The following is a 26,788-nucleotide window of genomic DNA, read 5'->3' as shown; positions in this document are numbered from 1 at the left end:
TCCTGCTTTCCATGTCATCTGAAACCACCTCAGACTCCATTGTTAAGCTCAATCCTGCAAATTTTCATGCCTGGTACACTGAAATTGCTGATTTGTTGTGCAAAAAAAGCTACTGGGGCATTATCAATGGCACAGTCACACTGCCAGCTTAAAAAGCCCATGAAGCTGCTCTTGCCAAAGAGAAGGCACTTGGTCTGATCAGGAGAAGTGTGGAATTTGCTCTAAAACCTGTCATTGCTGGGCTGGATGACCCCAAAGATGTTTTGGAAAAGTTGAAGTCCACTTATGGTGTCTCAAATGCTTGAATGCACTTCAATGTGCTTGAATTGTTTCTATCGCTCACCCAACAGCCTGATGTGCTGTAGTTATTTCTCTTCATTTTCTATTCAATCTGTGGTCCATATAGTGTCATGTGACTGCCAAGTTGCTCTTTACTGTTCTTACTATTGTAATAACACTAAAGTGCAACTCAGACTAAGGTGTCCTGCTGAGATACAATACCAAGTTCTTCCAGTAAGTGAGGGTCATCCATGTTCCATCTGAGGCTCCTGTCATATCCATCCACAGCCATCACCTTCCACCACCTCCGGTCCCTCCAGATTGCCTCCGCTCCTTCATCACTAACCTTGGAGCCTCCAGTTTCCACAATCCCCTCCAACTCCCCCGATGGTCACCACCCCCTCATTTCAATATATTGCCTACACCTCCCTAAGTACAGAACCCTGAAGGCCTCTGGACAGCTCCAACGTTGTTGTGGGGCCAAGTCTGTGCACTGCAAAAAGTCAGATTCTGCAGAATTTGCCCACCAACACACACCACATACCTGTTGACACTTCCAATGCTCATTCTCTCACTATCTAACACACCATACACCCATTCCTTATTTTTCCATATTTTCCCCATCATTCCTGACAGCCCAAGTCAATTTCCCATGACACTGCCAATTTCACCCCCTCCCCAGACCTCCATAACCACACATTAAACCCAGCTGGTTTTCTACCCATTGGTGATGCTCTACCTTCCCCCTTCACCCATGGAGCATTTCCCAGAGTGGAAATCCCATACTTGGATGGTTCAGCACAGTGTAGAGCCTCATGTGGTCTTGACAGCACCTGTCAATGGCCATATCTCAGGAACTACTGCACCAATTGGGACAAACAAGGGTTCATTGGAAAGCTGGAGATGAGGAGGTTGCTGATGGGAGGATAGGTGGGTGCTGTGGCAAAGTGTTGTGGAGTTAACTTTTATAATTTCCATTTCGGACCCATTGTCACAATTTCCCTATTCATTCATATTTCTTTTATTGTTTCTGTCAAAAACCCGAGTCAGGAGAGGGGTAAATGCATGAGTCCGAATGCAGGCGGGGCTCAACTAGAGGGGGGTCCGAGGGCTCCGGTAGTGAACCGAAGCTTCTCAGGGAGCCCGGTTCTGCTGGATGGTACAAGAGGCTCTAAGAAGGACACGGCCTCAGCGACTCGGAGGGAGCGCTGTGCCTCCGTTACGTCTCAGTTAGTCCTTGTATTTCTTATGTCTGAGGTGTCTTGTAGAACAGGGACAGGATTCACTCAGAGGGACTTTGGGTGGCATTTTAGTCGAGATTAGAACTGAGGAACTACAGGTTCTAATCTACAGGTATTTATAAAGGAGAATGGGGAGGACTTAGTCAAAGTCCGAAATGACCAATGGGACAACACCGAAAGGTACCGAATGATACCGAGAGGTACCGAAAGGTCCCAAACGATATCTAAAACGGGGAACCGAGGTGTCGGGCCAAGGAGGGCAGAGTTGGAGGCTGGAAAATGAATGGGGAAGACAAATGGGTAAAGGGGGTTAGCCGACTGAATGGTAGTAAAAAAGGTAGTCATGCTAAGAATGGAAGGTGACTAATAAGTGATAACGTGAGGGAGATCACTGAAGGATGCGGGTAGCTCCGAAAGTGGAGTTGCGTATCCGAGGGATGTTAGGTGACTCAAATAAATGAAATGGGTGGAGGAAGGGTTTAAGGGCATGTCACGGGATATCGGAGATCCGTTGGGGTATCGGAGCAAATCTGGGGTCTCCGAATGTTCCGACTCAGGACCGAGCTTCCGGGATGGGAGTGGCCTAGGTTCGGTGTGTCGCAACCAGACCGGAGCTGAGACAGTCAGGAGGGAAGGTGACTTGGGGAGTAGGAAGGCATGGTGTAGGAGATGGTGAAGTTGTTAGGAAGGTGTGGTGTGGTGGGAGTGCGCGGGGTCGGGATTCCGGGATATGACAGTTTCTCTGTTCCTAATTGGACATTCCTTATTTACATCAGCCTGTTTGCATTTCCCCATTCCATTCATTTCATTTCCAGTTCATATAAAATAGAAAAATACCTTGTACATAACAAGTGAGTACTGAATAGACCTGTGCAGAAGTTACATCCAAGTGGCAAAGATGCCATCCATGACCCCAATGCCCCCCCTGAGCTTGTTGCTAATGTCTAAGACCCCTCCACTCATAACCCTCAGCCTTGATGTCCAAGAGAGGTGTAGGTGAGTGTTTAGTTGAGGTTCTAGCAGACCTGGTAGTGCTGTAAGCATGCTAGGGATGTAACCCAGCAGCAAACAAGAAAAGAAAAAGGGGGGGCAAAGAAAATCTTTCTACCGGTAAGGCTGCACATGGTCCCGGTGCAAGTGCATGATACTAATAAATTCTCTTAAACTCAGAACTCACCCTGGTCCTTCTTGGACAGTTGTCAGGGAGTCAAACTAAGCTCTTTAAACGTGTGGAAGGGTTTCTCAACACCACAGTCTTTGTAGCACAGAAGAGGGGTCCAACAACTGTAAGTACAACACAAACTGGGTGTATATATAGAAAAAAAGGGGAAATCAGAACAAAAACCAAGGAAAATAGCCGATGGATGGTGGCAATGGAAACAGGAAGAATGTTGAGAACTAGAAACAATAAGGCAAAAAAAAGTGTCCACATGGTAACAATAAAATCAATAATTGAGGCCCATAAGGTCAATATCAACCATTAATCTCGCTTCTCCACCGCGTATCTGTCTCCCTACCTCCCGTCCCGTCATTCCATCCTCTTCTCCTGATCCGTCGCTGTCCTTCAAGCTCAAAATCGTGTGAATTGGTGGAAAATTGGTGGAGATATGGGGGAAGATAACCATGAATTTTGGGGAAGTGGCAATATGAGTCTTGAGAAAAAAGCATGGAAAAAATTGGAAAAAATGTGGAAATGTGCCATGGGCATTGTGAATGTGTCGGAGGCTTGAGGGTGCTCATTGGAGCCTCGAAAAAACGTGTTTCTTGCCTTGTTTGTGTGGTACTTGCTGTGCCCTCTGTGAGGTCTCAGTGGGTAGCTCAGCACACAGAGCTGTAAGTGATACAATGGTGTGTAAGCAGTTAACCGGAGGTTGCTGCTTACCCACATGACTATATGTATCTTTAATTACATATGGCTCGGGGTTCAGGGCTATTGCCCTGACACCCTCCTACAGCGCCCCAGGACCAAAAACCTGGACCTCCCACCACATACACAATCACTACCACCCTCCCCCTTTCTCTGTCTCAAGTCTAGGTGATAGACCTGTTACAACGTCCACAAGCACACCCCTGCCTCTACTGGGCAATTTAGTTGCCTGCCCTGCAAGTCTACCTTTGGGCTGATCACTCCTTTCCGCTTCTGGGTCATAACCTGCTAATCCATTAAACCCCATAACCCAAGTCATTGGTAATACTCAGTCAGCTAACCCGTAACTCAGTTAGGTCCACTCCACCCAGCCCCTGCCATTTACAGGCCTGCTGTCTAGACTCCCTCTGTAACTATATATATACCTAACCTGTAGATATGTTACACCTCAGTGATAAAATCAACTAGAGTTTTCCCCCTCTTTGAGAGTTCCCTCCAGTCCATAAATTAGGGCACAGATGTGTTACTAGGCACAGCGCTCCTGGCATAAGTTGCTGAGGCTGAAGCCCTCTGTTCACAGGGATGTTGTCGTTTGTCCCGAACCTGGTCTCTGACAGCTCCAGCATTTGCAGCATAGAGTTTAGCCTCAGTGGTGGACTTGGCAACAACATCTTGACATCTACTGGACCAACTGACACATGAGGCACCAACAAATGAGGCATACCCTGAAGTTGAGAGTGCCTTTGCAGTGTCCCCAGCATAGTCATGTTGTAGTTTCTTATTCCTTTGTCTTTTTCCTTTCAATCTGTGTTCTATAAGCATCACATGACACCAGAGTTGTCCTTTACTGTTTCTACTATCTGTATAAACACTAAAGTCCAACTCAGGGTGTGCCACCAGCTGAGTTACAATAAGTCAGAGTCAGAGAACACAGAGAGAGTGACTGTCAGAGACCAGATTCGAGACGAGGGAATGTCTCCATAATGGAGGGCTTCAGCCTCAGCGACTTCTGCCAAGAGCGCTGTGCCTAGTGACACATCCGTGCCCTAACTTACTGACTGGCAATTAGAACCTAGGGGGGGTAACTCTAGTTGATTTTACTACTGGGGTGTAACCTATGTACAAGTGGGATATATATATGGTTACAGCGGGGACGGGTCCGCAATTGGTGGAGCCGAACGGAGCGGAGCTAACAGGGTTTAAGCATTAGCCGACTGAATATTACCGACGAGTCGGTTCGTGGGGTTAGCGGAAAGGCAGGTGTTAACCCAGAAATGGAAAGGAGGGATAGGCCCGAAGGTGGGCTCTGCAGGGCAGGCGAGTGTATTGCCCAGCGGAGGCGGGGGTGCGCTAGCGGACGTCGGAGCTGTCCGGAAGTCCTCGGGGCTCCGTACTTAGGGAGGCGTAGGTAATAAATTGGAATGAGGGGGTGGTGACCATCGAGGGGTACCGAGAGGATTGCGGAATACGGGGGCTCCGAGGTTAGTGAGGGAGGAACGGAGTTGGACCGGAGGGATCGGAGGAACCGGAAGTCGATGGCCGGGGATGGATATGACAGTATCCCCTTCTTAGGCCTGAACCCTTGAAGGCCCAGAATTAGTAAGACGAGGGGGGCTGCACTTACAGGAAGAAAAGCAAATGAGGAAATAAAAATGAAAACGGAAGTGAGGAGCGGAGGGGAAAGGAGAAATGGGAGAGGAGTCGGGGTTCCTAAGGAGCTTCGGGTCCAGGCTTCGCTGGATACCGAGAGTGGAACGCTTCGACGAGGTCAGAGGCGTGATCGAGTTCACCAGCAAGGAGCCATTGTGTCTCCTCGTCGGTCCCTTCATAGCCTAGCCACTTGACCAAGTAGAGCAACTTGTTGCATCTACGTCGGTCGATCTTGGAGTCGAGTATCTCCTCGATCTCGAACTCCATCTCGCCTTCAATTTCTACAGGAGGCGGAGGTGGCTGGTGGCGGTTCGGAATGGTGTTCGGGATGGATGGTTCAATCTGCGAGACATGGAATACCAGGTGAATGGCTCGCATGTTTTCCGGCAGGCGGAGAGTGAGGGAGTGGGTTCCAACGCGGGCGATGATCTCGAATGGGCCGAGGTTTTTCTCGGAGAGCTTTTTGGAAGGTCGAGTGGAACAGAAGTACTTGGCCTTCACATAGACCGAGGTTCCTACTTCGAAAGCTGGGGCAGGGCTCCGACGAGAGTCTGCCAGGCCCTGATAACGGATCTGAGCGAGATGCATTTCCTCACGAAGGAAGTGGTGGAGGGAGTCGAGATCGACGGAGTACTCTTGGGCGCGTACTGATGTCAGGTCTCGCTCCGGGTGAACAGTGATGTTCAGATGGTAGCCTTTGTTGGCGAAGAACGGGGAGACGCCCGTGGTGGCATTCGGAGCGTTGTTGTATGCGAACTCTGCGAGAGGCAGGAGTTCGGACCAATTGTCCTGCTGGTAGTTACTGTAAATGCGCAGGTACTGCTCGAGCGTCTGGTTCATCCGTTCGGTCTGACTGTCTCCTTCCAGGTGATAACCGGAGGTGAAGTGGAGGCGGATGTCGAGGGCCTTACCAAGTGAACGGAAGAAATGAGAGACAAACTCCGGACCCCTGTCGGAGGTGACGTGGGATGGAACTCCGTGCTTGGAGAACACATGGAGGAGGAAAAGCTTGGCCAGTTCCGGAGAGGTGATGGTATCGTGGGTAGGGATAAAAATGCACTGTTTGGACAGGCGGTCCACGACGACCAAGATGGAAGTGAATCCGGAAGAGGAGGGTAGCTGTTCGATAAAATCCATGGAGATGGAGTTCCAAGGACGTTCGGGGATGGGGAGTTGTTTGAGTAAGCCATAAGGCTTATGACGGGGGACCTTGGCGCGGGCACAAGAAGTGCAGGAGGATATGTAACTCTTGATGAAGTTACGGATGCCCGGCCAGGTATACTCACGACGCACTAGATCCAGAGTCCGGTTTTGCCCGAAGTGTCCGGAAAGTTGGTGGTCATGTTTGTCTCACAAAATGCGAAGATGGAGATCGTTAGAATCCGGCATGTAAATGCGATTGTCCAGCCTTAAGAGGCCTTCGGCATCAACGGACCAGTGGGAGTTGGGGAGGTTGGGGGAAGCGAGATGAGAAGAGATTGAGGTGTCGGAGGAGAGGGAGGTTAGGATGTCTCGATGAAGAGCCTCTGTGTCGACGAGTATGGCTGCTCGGATTACTGTGGCAGCTAGGAACGTAGCTCGTAAGGACGCAGTGAGCTGCTCCAAAGTGAAGACCGGTCGGAAGTTCTGCGGATTGACGCGAGCGTAGTCCATATCCCCTTCTTTGGGATAGACGTCCCAGCGTCTTGTCAACGCATCTGGTTTAACTCCGAGTCTTCCAGGACGGAATCGGACTGTCAAGTGGAATTGGGAGAGGAACTCTGACCAGCGGGCTTGCCACCAGGTCAAGAGTTTGGTGGTGGAGAAATACTCGAGGTTCTTGTGGTCGGTGACGACGTTGATTGGGGTTCCTGAACCTTCGAGGTAATGACGCCATGATCGGAACGCATCATGAATGGCGAGCAGTTCCTTGTCATGGGTGTCGTAATTGAGCTCCGGTGCCGAGAGTGTTCTTGAGCAGAAAGCGACGGGGCAAATTTCTCCATCATCACAGCGAATGGAAAGGATTCTGGAGATCGCGTAATCGGAGGCGTCGGTTTCTACAATGAGGGGGGCGTCGGGTAGCCAATGTGTGAGGATAGGAGCGGAAGTGAAGGCCTCTTTCAAGGTGTTGAAAGCAGCGCGACAATCGTCGGAGAATAGCCAGGGGGCTCCTTTACGCGTGAGGCGTGTCAAGGAGACCACAATGTCGGAGTATTGGTGAATGAAACGCCGATAGAAGTTAGCGAAGCCAAGGAAGGATTGGACATCCTTGACTTTACGGGGCTCAGGCCAATCTTGGACGGCTTTGACTTTCTCGATGGACATGGTGAGTCCGGAAGGAGAGAGGCAGTAACCGAGATATTCCGTAGTGTCCGTATGGAACTCGCATTTCTTCGGATTGGTGTATAGGCCGTGTTTGCGGAGTCTCTTAAGAACTTCTCGGACATGCTCCTGATGTGAAGCCATGTCTTTCGAGTAGGTAAGGATGTCGTCTAGGTAGACTACCACAGAAACGTCCAAGAGGTCGGCAAAGATCGTGTTGACGAATCGCTGGAAAGCCGCAGGTGCATTCGTGAGACCGAATGGCATGACAAGCCACTCATAGGAACCATAGCGCGTGCGGAAGGAAGTCTTCCATTCGTCACCTGCTGCAATGCGAACCAGGTGGTAAGCATGCCGGAGGTTGAGTCTGGTATAGACTGTGGCACAGCTAGGTGCGTCAAGGAGGTCGGAGATGCGGGGAAGTGGGTAGCGATCCTTTTTGGTGATCTTGTTCAGCCCTTGGAAGTCGACGCAAAGACGGAGGGATCCGTCCTTCTTGCGGACGAAGAGGACCGGTGCCGTGTGAGCGGAAGTAGCGGGACGAATGAAACCGGAGGCCAGGTGTTCGTCTAAGAACGCCCGGAGGGCCTCGAGTTCCAAAGGAGAGAGAGAGTACATGGTACCCAAGGGTGGGGAGGTGCCTTCCTCAAGGTCGATCTTTAGGTCGTGCTCACGGTGCAGTGCCAGCGTCGAGGCTTTGCTCTTACTGAACACATCCGCGAACTCGTGATACTCCTTCGGAACGGCCAAGAGGTCGACGGAATCGGTGTGGGATGAGGCAGCCCTCAAGCGGCTTTCCTCGGAAGGGATGGTTAGGCTGAAGGATACCAATCCTTCAAGTCAGCAAGCCTTTGCGAATGCGGAACGGCTGACGAACTCGATAGATGGTAATGGAGGAGTAACAGCCTGTGACTGAAGTGCTGGCAAAACATCAGATGGTTGGATGTCGGACGATGGCAGTGTTGCCAGAGACGACGGGGGAGAGCTCGGAGTGACTGTCTTGGTAGGTTCGGAAGTTCGGAACGTGATACTGCTTGAGACCCAGTCAATCAACGGATTGTAGCTGTTACGGGGATGGGGGAAATTCCCCATTCCTCGATCCGTTCTTATAGTGGGATGACGAGGGTCATGTATAGTTTGTACCATAACTGGAAGTGTAATCGATGAGTCTTGCCCGGGAGTGGACGATCGAATTCCCATCGATCGTGATGGGTGATGTAGTGAGCTATTAAGGGGTTGATGATATGTAGTCGGAGATACCAGGACAGATGGGCCAGCCACGGGTACTTGGCGCTCCTCAATGGAGCGTACCGTGTGCGAGGTTACGACTTGCGGGATGGACGAGAACCTCGTGTAGTTGCCATCGGGTACTTGGCGTTCGCAGTGCGAACGTACCGGTGGCGGGTTGATATCATAGGCGTGCAATGAGGACTGACTATTAGGGCCTTCGGTGACTTGGCGTTCCCAAAGGGAACGTACCGTTGGCGGGGACACATGTTGACTGGCAAAGGAAGTAACAGACGGCGGATGGGCGGCTACTTGGCGTTCGCGTAGCGAACGTGCCGGCATCGCGGGTGAGGGGGCCTCATAGAGTTCGCGATCACTATGATCGTGATGGGATGTCGTATGTTGAGTACTGGAGGGAGAGCGTAGTGATGAAGAACCATAGGGTACAGATTCAATAGGACGATACACATGTCGAGAGTCTTCGACTCTCGACCTCGAGTTCTCGCGGCGAGGGCCGTTAGAGGACTCGATATACCCAGACTTATAAGACATATTGAGAGTTGTACAGTCACACGAGTTCAGTTGAGTCACAGGGAGGGTTGTTACAGAAGACGGTACACGAAGCAGTTGTAGTGCAGTTGTTTAGTTAGCGGGAACCACCTTCGGCGGTTTCCGTACATGACGCGTGACTATCTACAAATGGTAAGGTCGCGGGAAATCCCGCGAAACACAAACAACCTCGGCCAGCACCAAAACCCCAATGGGGAAAGCTTTGCACGAGGGGGGGGAAAGGGGTAGAACGGGTAAGGAGGATAGGGTAGCGGGATAGAGGACGGAAAGGAGAAAGAGGGGAGGAGCGATAGAGAGGGGAAGTCTTTGACCATGCAACGGATATGGTCGTTGGAGACTCCGTATCCGTAACAGTAGCGGGTAAGCCAGTTGTGTCCTAGGACTAGGGAACATGATCCATCCAGTGATGTGACAAAAAAGGTCATGGGGGTGATGTTTCCGGAAGCGAAGCGGAGGGGAATATCAACGGCACGGGTTATGATCGAATTTGTGCTACCGTCGAATAGGCGTAGTTGTAGGGGTTTGATCTGGTATGTCTTCAAGGCCAGCTTTTTTACGAAGGTGTCGTCGATGAAGCAGTCCGAAGACCCAGAATCTACGAGTGCGGGTACGTTCTCATAGGAGCAGAAAAGTTTATTTTGTGTCCTACTATTGGACGGAGGAGCAACAGGAGGAGAAGAAGAAGAGAAGCGGAGAGAGGTGGATCGATCTATGGAAGTAGTCGGAGGGGGCGGAGGAGAGAGTGGTACATCAGCAACACTATCTACAATGGGTAGAACATTGCCCGAAGGGTCAACATTGAAAGGAGAAAATAGACCATTTGAAAGAGAAAAGGAAACAGGAATGTGGAGGGAGGATAAGTTGGAAATGGAAGACGTGTTTAAACGCACTTCTTTGAGCGCACGGAAGGAAGGATCGCAACCCCCGGTCCGTGCGGAGTCCACGGGGGTGCAGACTAATTTTTTGCTTCTGCAGAAGCGGATCCTTGCTCCTCGGTCTGGGCTGAACAGGCCTTAGAGGCGCGAGAAGAAGACTTGGGACAATCCTTGATCATATGGCCAGACTGACCGCAGAACATACAAAGTTTCTTGTCGAGACGACGCTTATGCTCTTGTGGCGTGAGCTTGCCGTTGTCTCCGAGTTTAGAAGAGAGGTCCGGTTTAACGGAGCTGGCCTCGGACTTCTTATTGTCCTTCGGAGGCCTACTACCGGAAGCGGAGTTGAAAGAGGAGGAGGAAGGGACGGGGTCGGAACGAGAAGCGGCGGTGGACTTGTCGAAAACGTTAGAGGAAGAAGGTTTCGCGTGACGTGTAACTTCCGATTTACGCTCCCAATAGCGCACGTCGAGAGTTTGGGAAAGGGTGCGAAGCTCAGAGAGAGTAGAGGGTTTACCTACTCTGGCAATATCATCCTTGATACGTTCCGGCAATCCGTTGTAGAAGAAACGACGAAGCGCGGCTTCTCCGTAACCGTGAAGTTGAGAGGCATGTCAATTGAACTCGACGACGTATTTATTGATGTGGTGCCCATCCTTCATGTCCAGTGTCATCAGTTGAACCTCGGCGTCGCCCACAGGATCGTGAGGGCCGAAGTTAGTTTGAAGTTCATTAATGAACTCTTGATAGTCATTCATCCATCACGGACGAAGCGTGGAATTTTGGTCGAATAACAGGTCCAGCTCGAACCAATCGAGGGCCATTCCCTTGAGGTAGGACTGCGCAAATATGACTTTAGCGCGGTCACTAGCGAAAGCGAGGGGACGGTCCTGGAAATTGAGCTCGCATTGGACCAAGAATACTCGGAGTTCTCGGGGATCCTTTCCGTTGAACTGTTCGGGTTCGCGGACCTTGGTCCGGAGAGCAGAAGATGGTCGTCGTCGTCGTCGTCCGGTGTGACGAGCCAGACTGGCAATGGCTTGGGCCAATTGTGTAATGGCCACGTTGGAGGTGGGTTCGGCATCGTCAGTGGTTGGGACAGTGGGGATGGGAGGATCAGCAGGAGGAGGGTCGACGAAGTCGGGGACCTTGGAACCGAGTCCAAAGAAGTGGACGGGATCTATGGGTTGTTCCGTGGTGTCTCCGAAGTCGGAGTCTGCAACTGGTGATCGATTCCTAACGGGGCGCATGATCGGAGTCGATGGGAGAGGGGTTTCAAGGTTAGAAAAGCTTCGAAACTCAACTGGGTTTCTCGCCAATCGACTAGGACCAGGCTGAGAGGGTTCTGGGGAAGGCAAAGTGGAGTTGGGGACTAATGTGCGTAGTTGCGAACGAGTGCGAAGGACTTTTGGTGCCATACAAGACGTGTACTAGTCAGGGAGTAGTAAAATACTGTCAGAGACCAGATTCGAGACGAGGGAATGTCTCCATAATGGAGGGCTTCGGCCTCAGCAACTTCTGCCAAGAGCGCTGTGCCTAGTGACACGTCTGTGCCCTAACTTACTGACTGGCAATTAGAACCTAGGGGGGGTAACTCTAGTTGATTTTACTACTGGGGTGTAACCTATGTACAAGTGGGATATATATATGGTTACAGCGGGGATGGGTCCGCAATTGGCGGAGCCGAACGGAGTGGAGCTAACAGGGTTTAAGCATTAGCCGACTGAATATTACCGACGAGTCGGTTCGCGGGGTTAGCGGAAAGGCAGGCGTTAACCCAGAAACGGAAAGGAGGGATAGGCCCGAAGGTGGGCTCTGCAGGGCAGGCGAGTGTATTGCCCAGCGGAGGCGGGGGTGCGCTAGCGGACGTCGGAGCTGTCCGGAAGTCCTCGGGGCTCTGTACTTAGGGAGGCGTAGGTAATAAATTGGAATGAGGGGGTGGTGACCATCGAGGGGTACCGAGAGGATTGCGGAATACAGGGGCTCCGAGGTTAGTGAGGGAGGAATGGAGTTGGACCGGAGGGATTGGAGGAACCGGAAGTCGATGGCCGGGGATGGATATGACAGTGACTCTCCCTGGAGATGATGGCCCAAACTCGAGACAGAAGTCAGAAGTCTGTTGTAACTCAGGTTATGGCACCTCTGAGGAAGACTTTAGTGTTTATACAAGTAGTAGAAACAGTAAAGTCTGACTCAGTAGTCATGTGACTCATATAGAGCAAAGATTGAAAGGAAATAAATGCACAACTTCAACAAAGTTGCCTTAAGGTATCTAAACACCCATTGAACTGCATTCCAATGTACCTTCCCTGGGCTCTTAGGAGTTGAAGCGACTCAGGAGACCAACAGCATAGACAATGTCAGGTCTGGTTCCAATGGCCAGGTACATGAGGCTGCCAATTGCACTCATGGGAGCATACTGGTAGTGGGGAAAATGGGTTGGTTGACCAGTGCACAGTAATGGGTGACCATGGGAAGTTGGACCCACAGGTGCATGGCCAGGCATCCTGGAGCTGCCTGGACCATATCCCTCTCCTAAGGAGGTGGGATAGGCCATAGCTCCTGATAGGGAGCTACTGGATGGATGGGAGTGACCACTCAACCACCCAGTGGGCTGGTGGGAACAGGTAGTGAGAGGTTGGGAATGGGAATGGCCTCCTTGCTGCGGTTTTGTCATGGAGAGTAGGAATGAGGATGTGGACATGACTCCAGGGTTACAGATATGGTCACAGGTGATGACACAGTTGAGTGGCAGGTACAATCAGGATACAAGGGTTTGTAGGCTATGTATTCAATAAGGAAAAAATCTTTCAGCAGTTGCCTTACATGTCATATGACTTGCAACTATCTAATATAAATGGTTAAGGGAAATCCCTTGAAACTCAACAAATCCCCCAGCCAGCACCAAAACCCACTGGGAAAGCTTGGCATGGGGTTTGACAGAGAAGTATGGTGGTGAATTCATTGTCTATAGTCATGAACCATAAGATTCTAGGTCCATTCTATAACACTTGGTATGTCATGAATATTCCACAAGGGTTGAAATTGGCCAAGACAGTCAACCACAGTCTACAGACAACATGCTAGTTGGTCTCAAGGTGAAACAACAGTCATGTTGGCAGTTGACTTAAGTGAGCACTCAGGTAGCACAGCATGCATAACTAGTAGGGGTGTGCCCTGGTTCTATGATGATATTGCAAACTGGTTCTAAAACCAAACTGCAACTGCAACTGCAAAGAATTTGACCCTATGGAAATGTAATGTTGTGGATGCATTCATATAATAATGATACACTCCCAAGCATTTGTAAATTGATTACAACAGCTAGTAATACAAACTTGTTTGAACTGTTCCAGAACCAAACTGTGGTTCAGTTTGGTTCAGATTTACTTATTATAACCCAGCTAATAGGCACTTCCTGAGTTGCACTTTAGTGTTAATACACCTAGTAGTAACACTAAAGGACAACTCCACAGTCATGTGGTGTGAAATAGAGCACAGATTGAAGAGAAACTAAGTGAAATAACCACAACATTATTATTGTGGTTCTCAACCAAACTGAACCATGACACCCCTAAGTTATTATTATCAGCTTTGGGTATGACTGCAGGTAGCACAGTGGATACAAGGGGGGGGGGGGTGATTGTGGTGCATGAATGCAACTGACCAGTGAGGCTCAAACAATGACAGATTTTCATTGGGATAAGATTGTACTGAAGAATTACTGGTTGGTAGCATTGATTGACATGCACATTATGTAATGAGGGTGCTGGCTTTGACTGAATGCCTGTCTGGAATATCTAATAGTATACCACATTTACATAAATGGGTGCTCACAGGGGAGTGGTCAACCAGATCAATTCATAGGCAGTTTTATTTGCATCTGACTGTTTTATCCACTTCTGTGTTGTGGTAGTGTTGTGTTTTTACCAACCCTACAGCACCAGGCTCCCTTCACTTCATTCACTTGAGTTGACATCTCATTGTGCTTTGCACCAATGCTACATTGCCTTGTATTGCTGGTTGTAAGGCCTGGATAGGCTGTGCATGCTTTTCCCTTTTTTGTTCATTAAAGTAATCTTGTATATACATGTAATTTGACTAAGTTATTGTAATAGCATGCACATGTATATGCCAACTTTGGTGTACATTCATACATGTAAATAAAGTGGTGCAGGGTGTAGAAAGGCTCTTAAGCCTAACTACTCCCCTGTTGAAATTACAGCTTATTACAGCATATATTCTTGACAGACTGGGAACCAGGAAACCCACATGAGTGAGCTACATGCTTTGGGTAGATACTACCCATCATTACCAACCTTACAGTTTTTTTATGCTTGGTGAGTTCTTTTCAACTTTGCTGCTTCTTGATTGAGGTCGATATGTGCCAATCTCAAACCTGCCAGACCTTTGAATGAGACCTAGAAGGGTAGCTGGGACACCCCTGACACTATTACCCTGACTTGGCAATCCTAGCCTCTCATGCAGTGAGGGGTGAAGTGTGCAATGGGGCTTGTTTTGGCCTGCACAGACTTGTCTCCACTACATTGATGACAGACATTGGGCCCATTCTGATGGTCCCAACCTTAATTCCTTCACCCTCAGAGTTGCAACTTTGAAGCTCAATGCTTTGGAGTCACCAGAGTTGTCCTCTGACTCATCCTCTGGTGTATGGGTGACTTCCATGGCAACCATGTGCATCAAACTTCAAACTGATTTTTTCAAAATTGGATTGTGGTCAGTGTTAAAAAAGATGTTGATTCCAACATCATAAAGTATTTTGGGATTTATTCAGAAATAACAAAGAATATTAGGATTCTGAAACCAGGGAGCTACAAAACTACACTAGTTGTACAGCTTCCTGGTGCCACATTAGCCTCTAAAGTGTTGTGGCAGGAATTTGCATCCAGATAGTACCAAGATATGAAAGTTGTCTATCTTTGTTACAGAGTTGGGTTTTGGAAGGCCCACTCTGACCTGTTCTTATAGACAGGAGCTTGCCTCATGGGAACAGGGTGGTTTGATCTCTGAGACTGCAATTGATTCACCTGAGTAATCATCAATATATGTATGATGTACATGTTGATCCATGTTGTGAGGTTTGATTTGCCAAATAGCATGTTTTGTCTAAGAAACTTGAAGACCATAAATGATGGGGACAGGTGTCAATAGGTCATAAGGGCTGTGGACTAGATGGAGAATATATGCTCATGGGTACTTGGCACTTGAGTGAGCATACCAGATTTAGGCCAAGGACATCATTATCAGGTACTTTGGTGCCCATGGGGGCATGCATACTGGTAACACAGTTGTTGATGTCTCCCAAAGCGAGTCATCCTGTAGTGGGTTGATGGGTACTTGGCACCCACAAGGGCATACCAGTGACATGAGTGGTGACAACTCCTTGAGGGAGTCATCCAGGGGTAGTGTTATGGGGATGGGGGGGAATCCCCATTCCTCGATCCATTCTTATAGCGGGATGACGAACGTCATATCTAGTCTGTACCATAATGGGATATGTAATCGATGAGTGATCCCAGTCTTGCATGGGAGTGGACGATCGAATTCCCATCGATCGTGATTGGTGATGTAGTGAGCTATTAAGGAATTGATGGTAGGTAGTCAGAGACATCAGGACAGATGGGTCAGCCACGGGTACTTGGCGCTCCTCAATGGAGTGTACCGTGTGCGAGGTCGTGACTCGTGAGGTGGGTGAGAACTTTGTATAACTGCCATCGGGTACTTGGCATTCGCAGTGCAAACGTACCGGTAGCGGGTTGATATCATGAGCATGCAATGAGGATTGACTAACGGGGCCTTCGGTGACTTGGCGTTCCCAAAGGGAATGTACCGTTGGCGGGGGAATATGATGACTGATGAAGGAGGGAACAGATGGTGGATGGGTGGCTACTTGGCGTTCGCATAGTGAACATGCCAGCATCATGGGAAAGTGGACCTCAGAGTATTCACGATCTCCAAGATTGTGATGTGACCTTTTCTGTCGAGCGCTGGGGGGAGAGCAGAGTGATGAAGTCCCGTAGGGTACAGATTCCATAGGATGATACACATGTCGCGAGTCTTCGACTCGTGACCTCGAGTTCTCACGGCGAGGACCGTTAGAGGACTCAACATAACCAGACTTATAAGACATGTTGTGAGTTGTACAGTCACACAGGTTCAGTTGAGTCACAGACGACACACAAGACAGTTGTAGAGAGTAGTTGTTAGTTAGCGGGAACCGCCTTCAGCGGTTTCTGTACAAGACGCGTGACTATCTACAAATGGTAAGGTCACGGGAAATCCCGCGAAACACAAGTAACCTTGGCCAGCACCAAAACCCCAATGGGGAAAGCTTTGCATGAGGGGGGGGGAAAAGGGTAGAATGAGTGAGGAGGTAGGGTATTGGGATAGAGGATGAAAGGGAGAAAGAGGGAGAGCAGTAGAGAGGAGAAGTCTTTGACTATGCGACAGATATGGTCATTGGAGACTCTGTATCCATAACAGGTAGGGTGACAGGTGGATGTCCTTCTGGAAGCCAGTCACCCATTCCCCAACCTGTCCTCAATCCCCTTCTTACCTAAGCATGAAACAATGTTAGTCAGCTACTCACATATGGTTGCAACACTGTGATGTGCAAAGTGAAAAAATTTGATGAGAATAACCTGTAAAGAAATCTCCAGTTATACTGTTGCAAAGGCACACAGAGTGCACTAAGTACCACAAACACAGTCCTCAGGCAGGCTTGAGGGCCTGGGATTGCTAGGTGGGGAAGAGCAGGCCCTCTCCCCCCAACCTCCAATCCTTCCTGCACTGGTGAGGAAAAAAAATCAATGTTGCACAGCCTACATCATTTATGTACATACCTGGCTCTATCTGGTACAATTGCTGACCATACTCAGTATGCACATGCAACTGTGAATGTTACAGGAATGGGTTCCGGGGAACCCAACCTGAGCCGTTCGGCTCACTAATGGAGGTGGCTGCGTAGCCATCGGAGGGAGAGTGGAGTAGGATGAGTGTACAGAAGTACAACCTGTGTGTCGGCCAACAGTAACTTGGCGCTCCTGGGAGCGTACCGGTAGCGAGTATGGTGTGGGCTCCTTGAGGGAGCCACCTGGCTGTCTGCTAACGGGGACTTGGCGCTCCTGGGAGCGTGCCGGTAATGGGTGTGCTGGGAGTGTTTGGCTAGTGGTGACTTGGCGCTCAATGGAGCGTACCAGTAGTGAGGGGTACTGGGACTCCCAAAGGGAGTCACCCAGATGGTGGCTATCAGTGACTTGGCGCTCATGGGAGCGTACCGGTAGCAGGAGTTGTTGGGGAAAGCAGGCTGGTGGACCAGTGTACGGTAGTGGGTGACCGTGGGAAGTGGGACCCGTGGGTGCGTGGCCAGGCATCCTGGAGCTGCCTGGACCGTATCCTTCTCCTGAGGAGGTGGGACAGGCTACAGTTCCTGATAGGGAACTTCTGGTTGGATGGGAGTGGGCAGCAGGAGGTTGGGCGTGGGAATGCCCTCCTCGCTGCGGTTTTGTCATGGAGAGGAGGAATAGGGAGGTGGACATGGTTCCAGGGTTACAGGTTGAGTTTACAGTGGTGACACAATGGTGAGGATGTTACAATTTGCGGTACAAGGTTTGTGGGTTATGTATTCGATAATGAGAACAGTTCCGGCATCTGCCTTATACATCATATGACTTCTAACTATCTAATATAAAAATCATAATGGTCAAAGGAAGTCCCTTGAAACTCAACAAATCCCCCAGCCAGCACCAAAACCCAGTGGGAAAGCTTGGCATGGGGTTTGACAAAGAAATAAAGTTGAAGGGGCTAAGGTTTGATTGTCTATAGTCATGGACCATAAGATTCTAGGTCCATTCCCATAACAGTGAATCTGTTGACAAGCCTCCTATTGCCTGATGCAACCTCCTAGAGAACTGCTGTGGCCATATGGTGGAGTGATTATCAGCTCCAAATATAAATATATGTTGATGGTCCCAGGTCCAAATCCTGGTGTGGCCACCCATAATTGGAGGACCACTGGTTGAATGGGAGGAGTGTGCACCATAGTGTGCCCACATTCCACTCCCATAGCTAACCCACATGTCCCATTACTACTTTGCTTGCATTGTCATAGAACTTTGCATAAGTCTGGGAAAGACCATCCCTCCAGGAAAAAGAAATGGAAAAATTCATTCTGCTGCTAAATGGATCCATTGGGAGCCCCAGTCCTCCCTGTCACTATATTGATGGTGGGTTGGTTGTTTTTTATTGTGTAAGTCACCAGCATAGATGTGAAGGCAATAGGCACTAGGGAGCAGAGGGATGAAAGGAATGATCTGACCTAGTTGCAAGCTGCACAAAGGGGCAAGCCCCAATTTGCAGTGGTGAGCACCTGCAGAATCACATTAGCACTCAAGTTTTTGCAGTCACTTTGATGGAGTCAGTCAGCATCTGGGATGACAGCTGGGTCCCCTCTCAGGTCATGTAATACCTTTGAAACTACTCCAGCATTGCAATCCCTCTCCTCTCTGGACTCCCCTCCCAAATCATTGAGCGTCAAAAAGGGATCTTGGAATGGAAGGCATATTGTGATGGTCTGACTGAAGATAGGGTGAAGGGCCATGCTGAAATGTCAGACAAGTGTTGCTTAGCCCTGGAGTCACCTCAGAGGTTTCAGCAACCTCCTGCTCAGCAGATGTTCCAGGCAGCCTTCCTTGGGCTTCTTCAGACAAGGCTAGACTGATGTGGACACAGTACTTGACTGAAAACCTGGCCACCTGAACCTGATACTGATGCCTGATCATCTTCAAATCCCAAACAGGACATCAACCACTCTGATACAGCAGACCCATCCATGGGACAGTGATGGCAGCAGTGCATGCCTGATCTCTTGACATCTTCCAGTTTGGGCCAATGTCAATGTCCTTGAGGTCTGGGATATGAAACTTGGCAATAAACTTGCCCTTTGTGGGCCCTCCACCATCTTCTGTCTCATTGCCCTCCATGGCAGCCTTCTTCTGTGTGCTTTTCTTCCCTTTCTTCTTCCCCTTCTTCTGACAATGTGCCTGTGTATGTCAGGCCCTTGTCCAGGAGAAGCCATCTCCTGCCACCACCTTCCATCACCTCCAGCCATCCTGGATTGCCTCCACTCCACCATCCCCAACCTTGGAGTCCCCAAATCCCATAATCTCCTCCAACTCCTCCGATGGTCACCACCCCCCCATTTCAAAGACTCCCCAGTCTGTAAATTAGGGCACCAACGTGTTACTGGGCACATCGCTCCTGGCTGAGTCACTGAGGCCATAGCCCTCCGAACACTGAGTTGTTCTCATTCATTTGGAATCTGGTCTTTGACACCAGCAGGGAGATGCAGACCATGAGAGCCAACACCATGAAGGGACCTTGTCTGACATTGCCCTTGTGTGAGTGAGAACTGTCATATATGTACATACCCAACCCTGATTTGACTCCCAGACCCTTTCCACCACCTCTGGAGTCTTACCCCTATTCCTGTCCATTCCAATCCCCACCTTTGGACCTGACCTCACTTCCCATTCCTCACCTTCCATTCCTCCAACTCTCCCCCACCTAATCTCTGCCAAGGTATGACCCTTGTTCTGAATTGTACCTTCACTCCAAGATCCTGTCTTGGTCCCTGACCTTGGACTTTGACACCACCCTGGCTTAAGTCCATTGCATTGGTGACCTCATTTCATGTAAACACCATTGCCAATATTAAATCCCACCTCCATAAGCTCCATTACCTTCAAGCTTCATGGACCTACCTCAGCCCCTTTGCCATTCTAATGTATACTTTGTGTTTCTCCCTCACCCTTATTTGGACTACTGCTTCCTTCTATTCAGCCAGTTAGTCATCCACCCCACTTCCTCTTGCCCTCCTGCCCCTCTGAGTCTTCACCCTCCTTACCTTCTTTCAGATGCACCATAGAGTCTAACCCTTGACCCTCAGTGTAGTTCCCAATCTGCAATTCCCTTTGTCTCCATTCAGACACCTTTGTTCCATTTTGGACCCCCTTTGTTCTTTGTGCTCCCATCTCTCCTTTATATATAGACTATGTACATACTCGTTTGTACCTCAGTCAGTAATCAACTTGATTTCCCCCTAGAGACTTTACCCTTGCCATGTCTAAAATTAAGGACCAACAGGACAACCAGCAATGGCACAGCACTCCACTTGAGTCGCTGAGGCCAAGGTCCCTCCTTGCTAAGTCTCTGTTTCCATTCCAGAACCATCTGAGACTGTCTGTTTCTAACATGAACAAGGGGTGTATGATGTACTACTTACCTCATTTCTTTGGCCCATTTAATATTTTAACCCAAGTATACCAGTTGTGTTGAGTGTTAGAGACTGGATGCAAGATGAAGGAGATGTCTCCATGGCAGAGGGCTTTGGCCTCAGCAACTCAGACCAGGAGCGCTGTGCCTAGTTACACATCTGTGCCCTAATTTACTTACTGGCAGCGAGAACTAAAGGGGGATTAACTCTAGTCGATTTTATCACTAGGGTGTAACCTATCTACAAGTTATGTATATATAGTTACAGCGAGGGTGGGCCCATGAATGGTGGGACTGAGCGGAGCGGAGCTAATGGGGTTAAACGTTAGCCAACTGAATATTACTGACGAGTCAGGTTACTGTCAGGGGACGACTCCTGGGTCCCCATGACCCTCCCCTATGGTCCACAGCCTCTGGTCTGGCCAGCCCTATCCAGGGCACAATCTACTGTGGGTAAGGAGATGAGAAGGAAGCTAACTTCTCATCTTCCCACAGTGGCCACAATATCAGCAAAACTTCCGGGGATACCCGGAAGTCACATGAAGGGGTAGGAACTGGGCTCGGAGCATGTGGCGTGCGGAGCGTGCGCGCATGTGGGAAGCATGGCAGGTGGAAGCGGGTCCGGACGTGGGTCCGGGTCCAGGCTAGTCAGGGTGTGTGCCCTGACAGTTACAGGGTTAGCGGAGTGACAGGCTATAACCCAGAAATGGAAAGGAGGGATAGGCCCAAAGGTAGACTTGCAGGGCAAGCAAGTGAATTGCCCAGCAGGGGTGGGAGTGCACTAGTGGACGTCGGAGCTGTCTGGAGGCCTTCGGAATTCTGTACTTAGGGAGGTGTAGGTAATATATTGAATTGAGGGGGTGGTGACCATCAAGGGAGTCGGAGGTGGTTGTGGAATACAGGGGGCTCCAAGGTTAGTGACAAAGGAGCGGAGGTAGTCTGGAAGGATCGGAGGTAGTGGAGGACGATGGCCATAGATGGATATGACATTGAGCACAAGTGATGCAGTGCCTCCCAGAACTTACCAGACATTTCAAGGCAGCATGTGACTCCATAATCCAATGGAGCCCCCATGCAGCATAGAGAATGTTGGCTCCCAAGTGGAACTTGCTAGAGAGCCTTTCTGTCATATCCATACATACCCAATCCTGATCCAACTCCTGGACCCCCATCTTCATCACCTCCAGAGTCCTACCCTACTTCCATCTGCTCTGATACTCACCTTTGGACTGAACATCACTCCTCTCGCCACCCTCCTCCTATTACTCCTCCTCACTCCTCATGTCACCTCCACCCTTCCATCCCTCTCCTACCCTACTTCTGTCTGCTCCAATACTCACCTTCGGACCTGACACCATTCCTCCTCCACTCCTCTCATCACTCTCCTCCCTCCAACCCTCTTCTGCCAAACCTCTGCCAAGTTACAACCTTCCACCGCATTCCCATACCCTGTACTCAGACACTGCTCATACCTTCACTCTGAGATCCTGTCTTAGTCCCAACCTCAGACTTTGACTCCACCTTGGCTTAAGTCCATTGCATTGGTGACCTCATACTACGTAAACACCATTGCCAACATTCCTTGGACTTTCAACCCCACCTCTGTAACTCTGTAAGCTCTGCAACCTCCAAGCTCCATGGACCATACTCGGCACTTTCACTGCTTGTAATGTATCTTTCGTGTTTCCCCCTCATCCTTATTTGGACTGCTGCTTCTCTCCATTCTAGCCAGTTAGTCATCATCCCCACTTCACCTCGTCCTCCTGCCCCTCTGGGCTTCACCCTCCCTATCTCCTTTCAGATGCACCACAGGTTCTAACCTATGACCTTCAGTGCCAATCTGCTTCCGTCATCCCTTTGTCCCTGTTCGGACACCTTTGTTCTGATTTGGACCCCCTTTGATTTCCTTGTGCTTTCGTCTCCCTATTATATACAGGCGCTTGTACATACTCATTTTGGACCTTCAGTCTAAAATCGACCTGAAATGCCCCCTAGAGACTTCCTGCTCACTGCCTCTGAAATTAAGGACCAAATGGACAAACAGCAATGGCACAGCACTCTGCATGAGTCGCTGAGGCCAAGGTCCCTCCTTGCTACATCAGCAAAAGTCCGTTATGCTCCGGAGCATCAGGAGTGGCTGGAGCATGTGGGAGACAAAACAGCAGATTGGGCACTCCTGGAGCCAATAGTGTTCTCCTGGGAGGGGGTCCAGGAGCGGCTGGGAGTGGTGAGGAGTATGCAATGTGCCAGGAGCAGTGGGAGGAAAATTTTGGTCTCTAAAAAGTTGAAAAAAAAAATTTAGGGAAAAAAATCAAAAAAATTCAGGAACTATAGTGCCTTTAAAGTGCTTTCAGGACATATGTTTATTTGCGAAATTGAGGAAGAAATGATGAAGAAAAATGGAAAATACTTTCGGAGACCCGAGAAGTAATGAGAACTGAATTGATGGGAAAGTCTGAAAATTGAATAGGAAAGTGAGGGGAAGCCTTGTAGCATTGTTATTTTCTGCTGTTGTGATTTTTCCTGATTGTTCTTGGTCTCACTCCCAGCTGCTCCTGGACCCTCCCAGGAGCTTTCAGGAGCTTCCAGGAGTATTGAGGAGCAGCTGGGAATGAGACCAAGAAGAATTGGGAAAAATCACAACAGCAGAAAATAACAATGCTACAAGGCTTCCCCTCACTTTCCTATTCAATTTTCAGACTTTCCCATCAATTCAGTTCTCATTATTTCTTGGGTCCCTGAAAGTATTTTCCATTAGCTGCTCCTGGACCCTCCCAGGAGCTTCCAGGAGTATCCAGGAGTATCCAGGAGCAGCTGGGAGTGAGACCAAGAAGAATCAGGAAAAATTAGAACAGCAGAAAATAACAATGCTACAAGGCTTCCCCTCACTTTCCTATTCAATTTTCAGACTTTCCCATCAATTCAGTTCTCATTATTTCTCGGGTCTCCGAAAGTATTTTCCATTTTTCTCCATCATTTCTTCCTCAATTTCACAAATAATTATATATCCTGAAAGCACTTCAAAGGCACTACAGTTCCTGAATTTTTTTTGATTTTTTCCCTAATTATTTTTTCAACTTTTTAGAAGTCCCTATTTTTCAAATTTTCCTCATTTCCCTCTATATTCCCCCCTCATTCTCCCCCTCATTCTCCCCCTCATTTCCCCCCTCATTCTCCCCCATTTCCCCTTCCTCCATATTCTGCAAGTCCGAAAGTGATTAAGTTGCCAGATTAATCATATATCAGGCCATAAATTTTGACTGTGTATTGGTGAGTCTCAGTGTCCTTGCTGTATAGTATAGTGTTTGATCTAAATGTTAAGTAGTGTCTTGTTGTGTTAGTCTTGTGGTAGGAGGTATTCATGGGGAGTCTTCCCTCTTTTTTTTCCTTTTCATTTTCAAATGCTCCAGGAGCTCCCAGAAGCTTCTCACCCCTATACATTTTGAAGCATTAAATTGTATTTACTGGATATGTTTGTGCACAAAGCAATGCTCCATGCCCTCCTGGGAGTGCCCTGGAGTACCTGACCAACTCCGGAGGAAATGAGCTGTTCCTGGACCGGCCAATCTCCTCCTGATTCTCCCAGTGCTCCCCATACTCCGGAGCACTCAGGAGCATAACAATTTTTTGCTGATGTAAGTCTCCAGTTCCCCTCCAGAATTGTCCACCCTTGCCCAGTTCTAACACTTTCATACAATTTTGCAGCCCTCAAAAGCTGCAGAGCATTACCATTGGAGCTGATGATGCCAAACACTGGTGCTTCCACCTCTCCTCCCAATCCCACCACAAACAACAGAAGGTGCATCCCTGTATGTTTGGAGATATATCATAGGTAATGTTTGAGTTAGACCTTGCACAATCTTGACCTTCCATGCATCTCTGTGGTTGATCACTCATTGTACTTGTGGATGATTGAGGGGTTCCAATTTCCCCACCACAATGGATACTAAGTAGTGATACTCAGCAGGGCACTGTTTGAAATAACTCTCATACCACCTACATTCTGGTTGTTCCCATTAGCTCTGTTAAATCTTATGTGTACTACTTGGCTGTGTTCATCTGGGAACTCTGTGTGCCACATGCTCATGTAGAGCCCACACTCAGCCTTGAAGCAATCTAGGTCATTTTGGGAACTGGAGAATGGGGTGGGGGTGGCCACTTTAGGTGGTTTCAGGGTTGGGGCTGGGGGTTGCCCTTGGGAAGTCAGCTGGGCCTGGAGGTCCTGGAGCTGGCATGGAAGCTCTGTGATCTGTTCCCTCTAGTGACATCAGGGTGGGGGGTGCAACTGGGTTTAACCCTTCTTCTGCTCTCAGGGCCTGGCCCTCATTCTGGGATGGCCCTAGGGGAATCCTTCTGGTTGCTGGGGTGTCCAGTCCCAGTCCAAGGTCCTCAAACTCACTGAGGGGGCTAGCCCCAACCTTCACAGGGAATGTGTCAGGGCATGGGAAAACGTTACTGTGACTCGCCGTCGGCGACCATTAAGGTCCACTACTTCGGCGTAACAGCCCATCAAGGGCGGGGATGACAATTGTGGCGGAACGGGGTTTCGGCTTCAATGACTCGTTTGTGAGTGTTGTGCCTTGTACTTGACGTGGCCCCAATATTTCAGGAGACAGGAGGTGTGACTGGGTCAGATAGAGGGTGCAGGGGGTAACCCTAGTTGATTTTCGAACTAAAGTACGAGGTAGTGTACAACCGGTATTTAAGTATAACGGAATGAATGGAATTAAGTCCCCAGATCTCACGGAGATTGTGGGTGGGGTTAAGAAGAAACGAAAACAAACAAGGAGTGTGGGAGAAGGATGGCCGTGTATGGCTGTCAAGGAAACAAGCATGATAAAGAAAGACTCGTAGGCCCGTGATGGGCCATGGAAACAGGTAGTGGTGACGGGGAAGGGTGACAGGCTTGTTCAGGTGGCGTCGGGTGGGCAGCAGGGTTGACGGGGTCGAAGCGGGGGAGGGAGAAGGTGTGGGGAGTGATCACCTGACCGTGGGAATTGCCGGGTCGTGACAGAATGAGTTGAGAAGAAGGGTAATCTTCTCAACCCCCTGTGAGGCTGCTACAAAAGGAACCTGAGAACTATACAGTTTTTGGCTCTTTGCCAACTTTCCATAACTGGTATCCCCCTGTGGGAAGATTCTGGGTGAGCTGCTTGCCCAGAAAGTTCCCACAGTTGTGGCTGTGATGGTTTCTGGGCAAGTGATTTACCCAGAACTTTCCTACAGGTCTGCATGTGTGCACCATTGTGAAACAGTGAAGGGGAAAATGAGGGAAAATGGGGGAAGGGTGACTAGAAGGGGGGTGGGGTACCTGAGGGTGCGTGGGGTTGAGGGCTGTGCCCTGACAGTACTGTACTGAATGGGCCTTGTTGTCCCTGGTATGAAATCCCTGCAGAGGGTCTGAAAAGCCTGTCTATTTGATGCAGTAGCTTAATCTGAACAGCATCTGTACTAGTTACTGAGTGGGGGAATGTTCAGAGCATCAGGAGTCTTTGCTCCCTGTTGGAAATGAGCATCAGGCCCTTGAGATTAGGCATAAACAAACTATGAGAAGCTCCCATTTTTCTATACTCCTGAAATGTAGGCACTTACTGGTATGGAACAGGCTGTAGGTGTAGCAGCCATTGGGAATGGGTCTCCAGATTTTGAACTAAAGCCTCATCCTCCTTTAACTTCTTTTGCCTGGGCCCTGAGATACTGCCAGCTGCTGTTTCATGGCTTGAAAATGGAGTATGGGCTAGGAAGCTCATTGCTTGTCTCCATCAGAGCCAAGGTGTCATTCTTATGATGATGAAGAGGAAGAGGAAGAGAATGAGCAGAAGAAGGATGACAAGGCCAATGAAGACTTGTCTGAAAAGGATGCCACAGAAAGCAGCAGCATCAGCAGCATTGATTCTGACAATGACAATTCTGCCCCTCCTGCTTCTCCCACTCAGCCTTCCACTCCTCCCATGCAGAGGCAAACAAGGACCATGATGAGGTTGAAAGAGATTGGTGGTGCCAAGGCAAAGCCATCAAAAACCAATATGGCTACAAAGGTATTTGATCCTGCATCTGCAATGTAAAGGACTAGAGACCTTGATTTTCTATGAATTGTTATTCCTTTGTAAGTTCATAAAACAGATTCCCCATGTTGCCATAAATTTTTTGGATTTTATTTCATATAGATTACCTTGCTTTTATTTTTCTATGTTGTCCCACATTGCCACAATTTGATTTTGTATAGAACACCTTTGTCATATCTGTTTGATCCCAATTTGACTCCCAGACCCTTTCCACCACCTCTGGGGTCTTACCCTATCCCCATCCATTCTGATCCCCACCTTTGGACCTGACCTGACCTTCCGTTCCCCCTGACTCTTCCCTGCCAAATCTCCACTAAGGTACAACCCCCTGCTCCATCCCATACCCTGACCTTGGACACCAATCGTACCTCCACTCCAAGATCCCATCTTAGTCCCAGCCCTCAGACTTTGACACCA

At 49.2% G+C, this 26,788-nt stretch overlaps 1 protein-coding gene and 1 non-coding gene across 2 annotated transcripts; both read left to right on the top strand.

The window, feature by feature from the left end:
* Positions 1 to 17,951: 17,951 nt before the first annotated feature.
* Positions 17,952 to 18,029, top strand: EI90DRAFT_t290. The gene has a single exon. It is a non-coding gene; the product is annotated as a tRNA-Tyr (tRNA).
* Positions 18,030 to 25,491: 7,462 nt separating this feature from the next.
* Positions 25,492 to 26,371, top strand: EI90DRAFT_3022688 (uncharacterized protein; the record flags this gene model as incomplete). The annotated part of the gene is made up of 3 exons (XM_039057802.1): positions 25,492 to 25,623; positions 25,891 to 26,079; positions 26,105 to 26,371. The coding sequence occupies 3 exons, from the start codon at positions 25,492 to 25,494 to the stop codon at positions 26,369 to 26,371; spliced, it is 588 nt and encodes a 195-aa protein (XP_038908262.1).
* Between the last annotated feature and the right edge of the window lie 417 nt (positions 26,372 to 26,788).

Source organism: Cantharellus anzutake (genome assembly GCF_015039405.1).
Source record: "Cantharellus anzutake strain C23 chromosome Unknown EI90scaffold_170, whole genome shotgun sequence".
NCBI classification, from domain to species: domain Eukaryota; kingdom Fungi; phylum Basidiomycota; class Agaricomycetes; order Cantharellales; family Hydnaceae; genus Cantharellus; species Cantharellus anzutake.
Note: the sequence above shows the minus strand (reverse complement) of the source record. Positions and strands in the feature narration are given on the sequence as shown.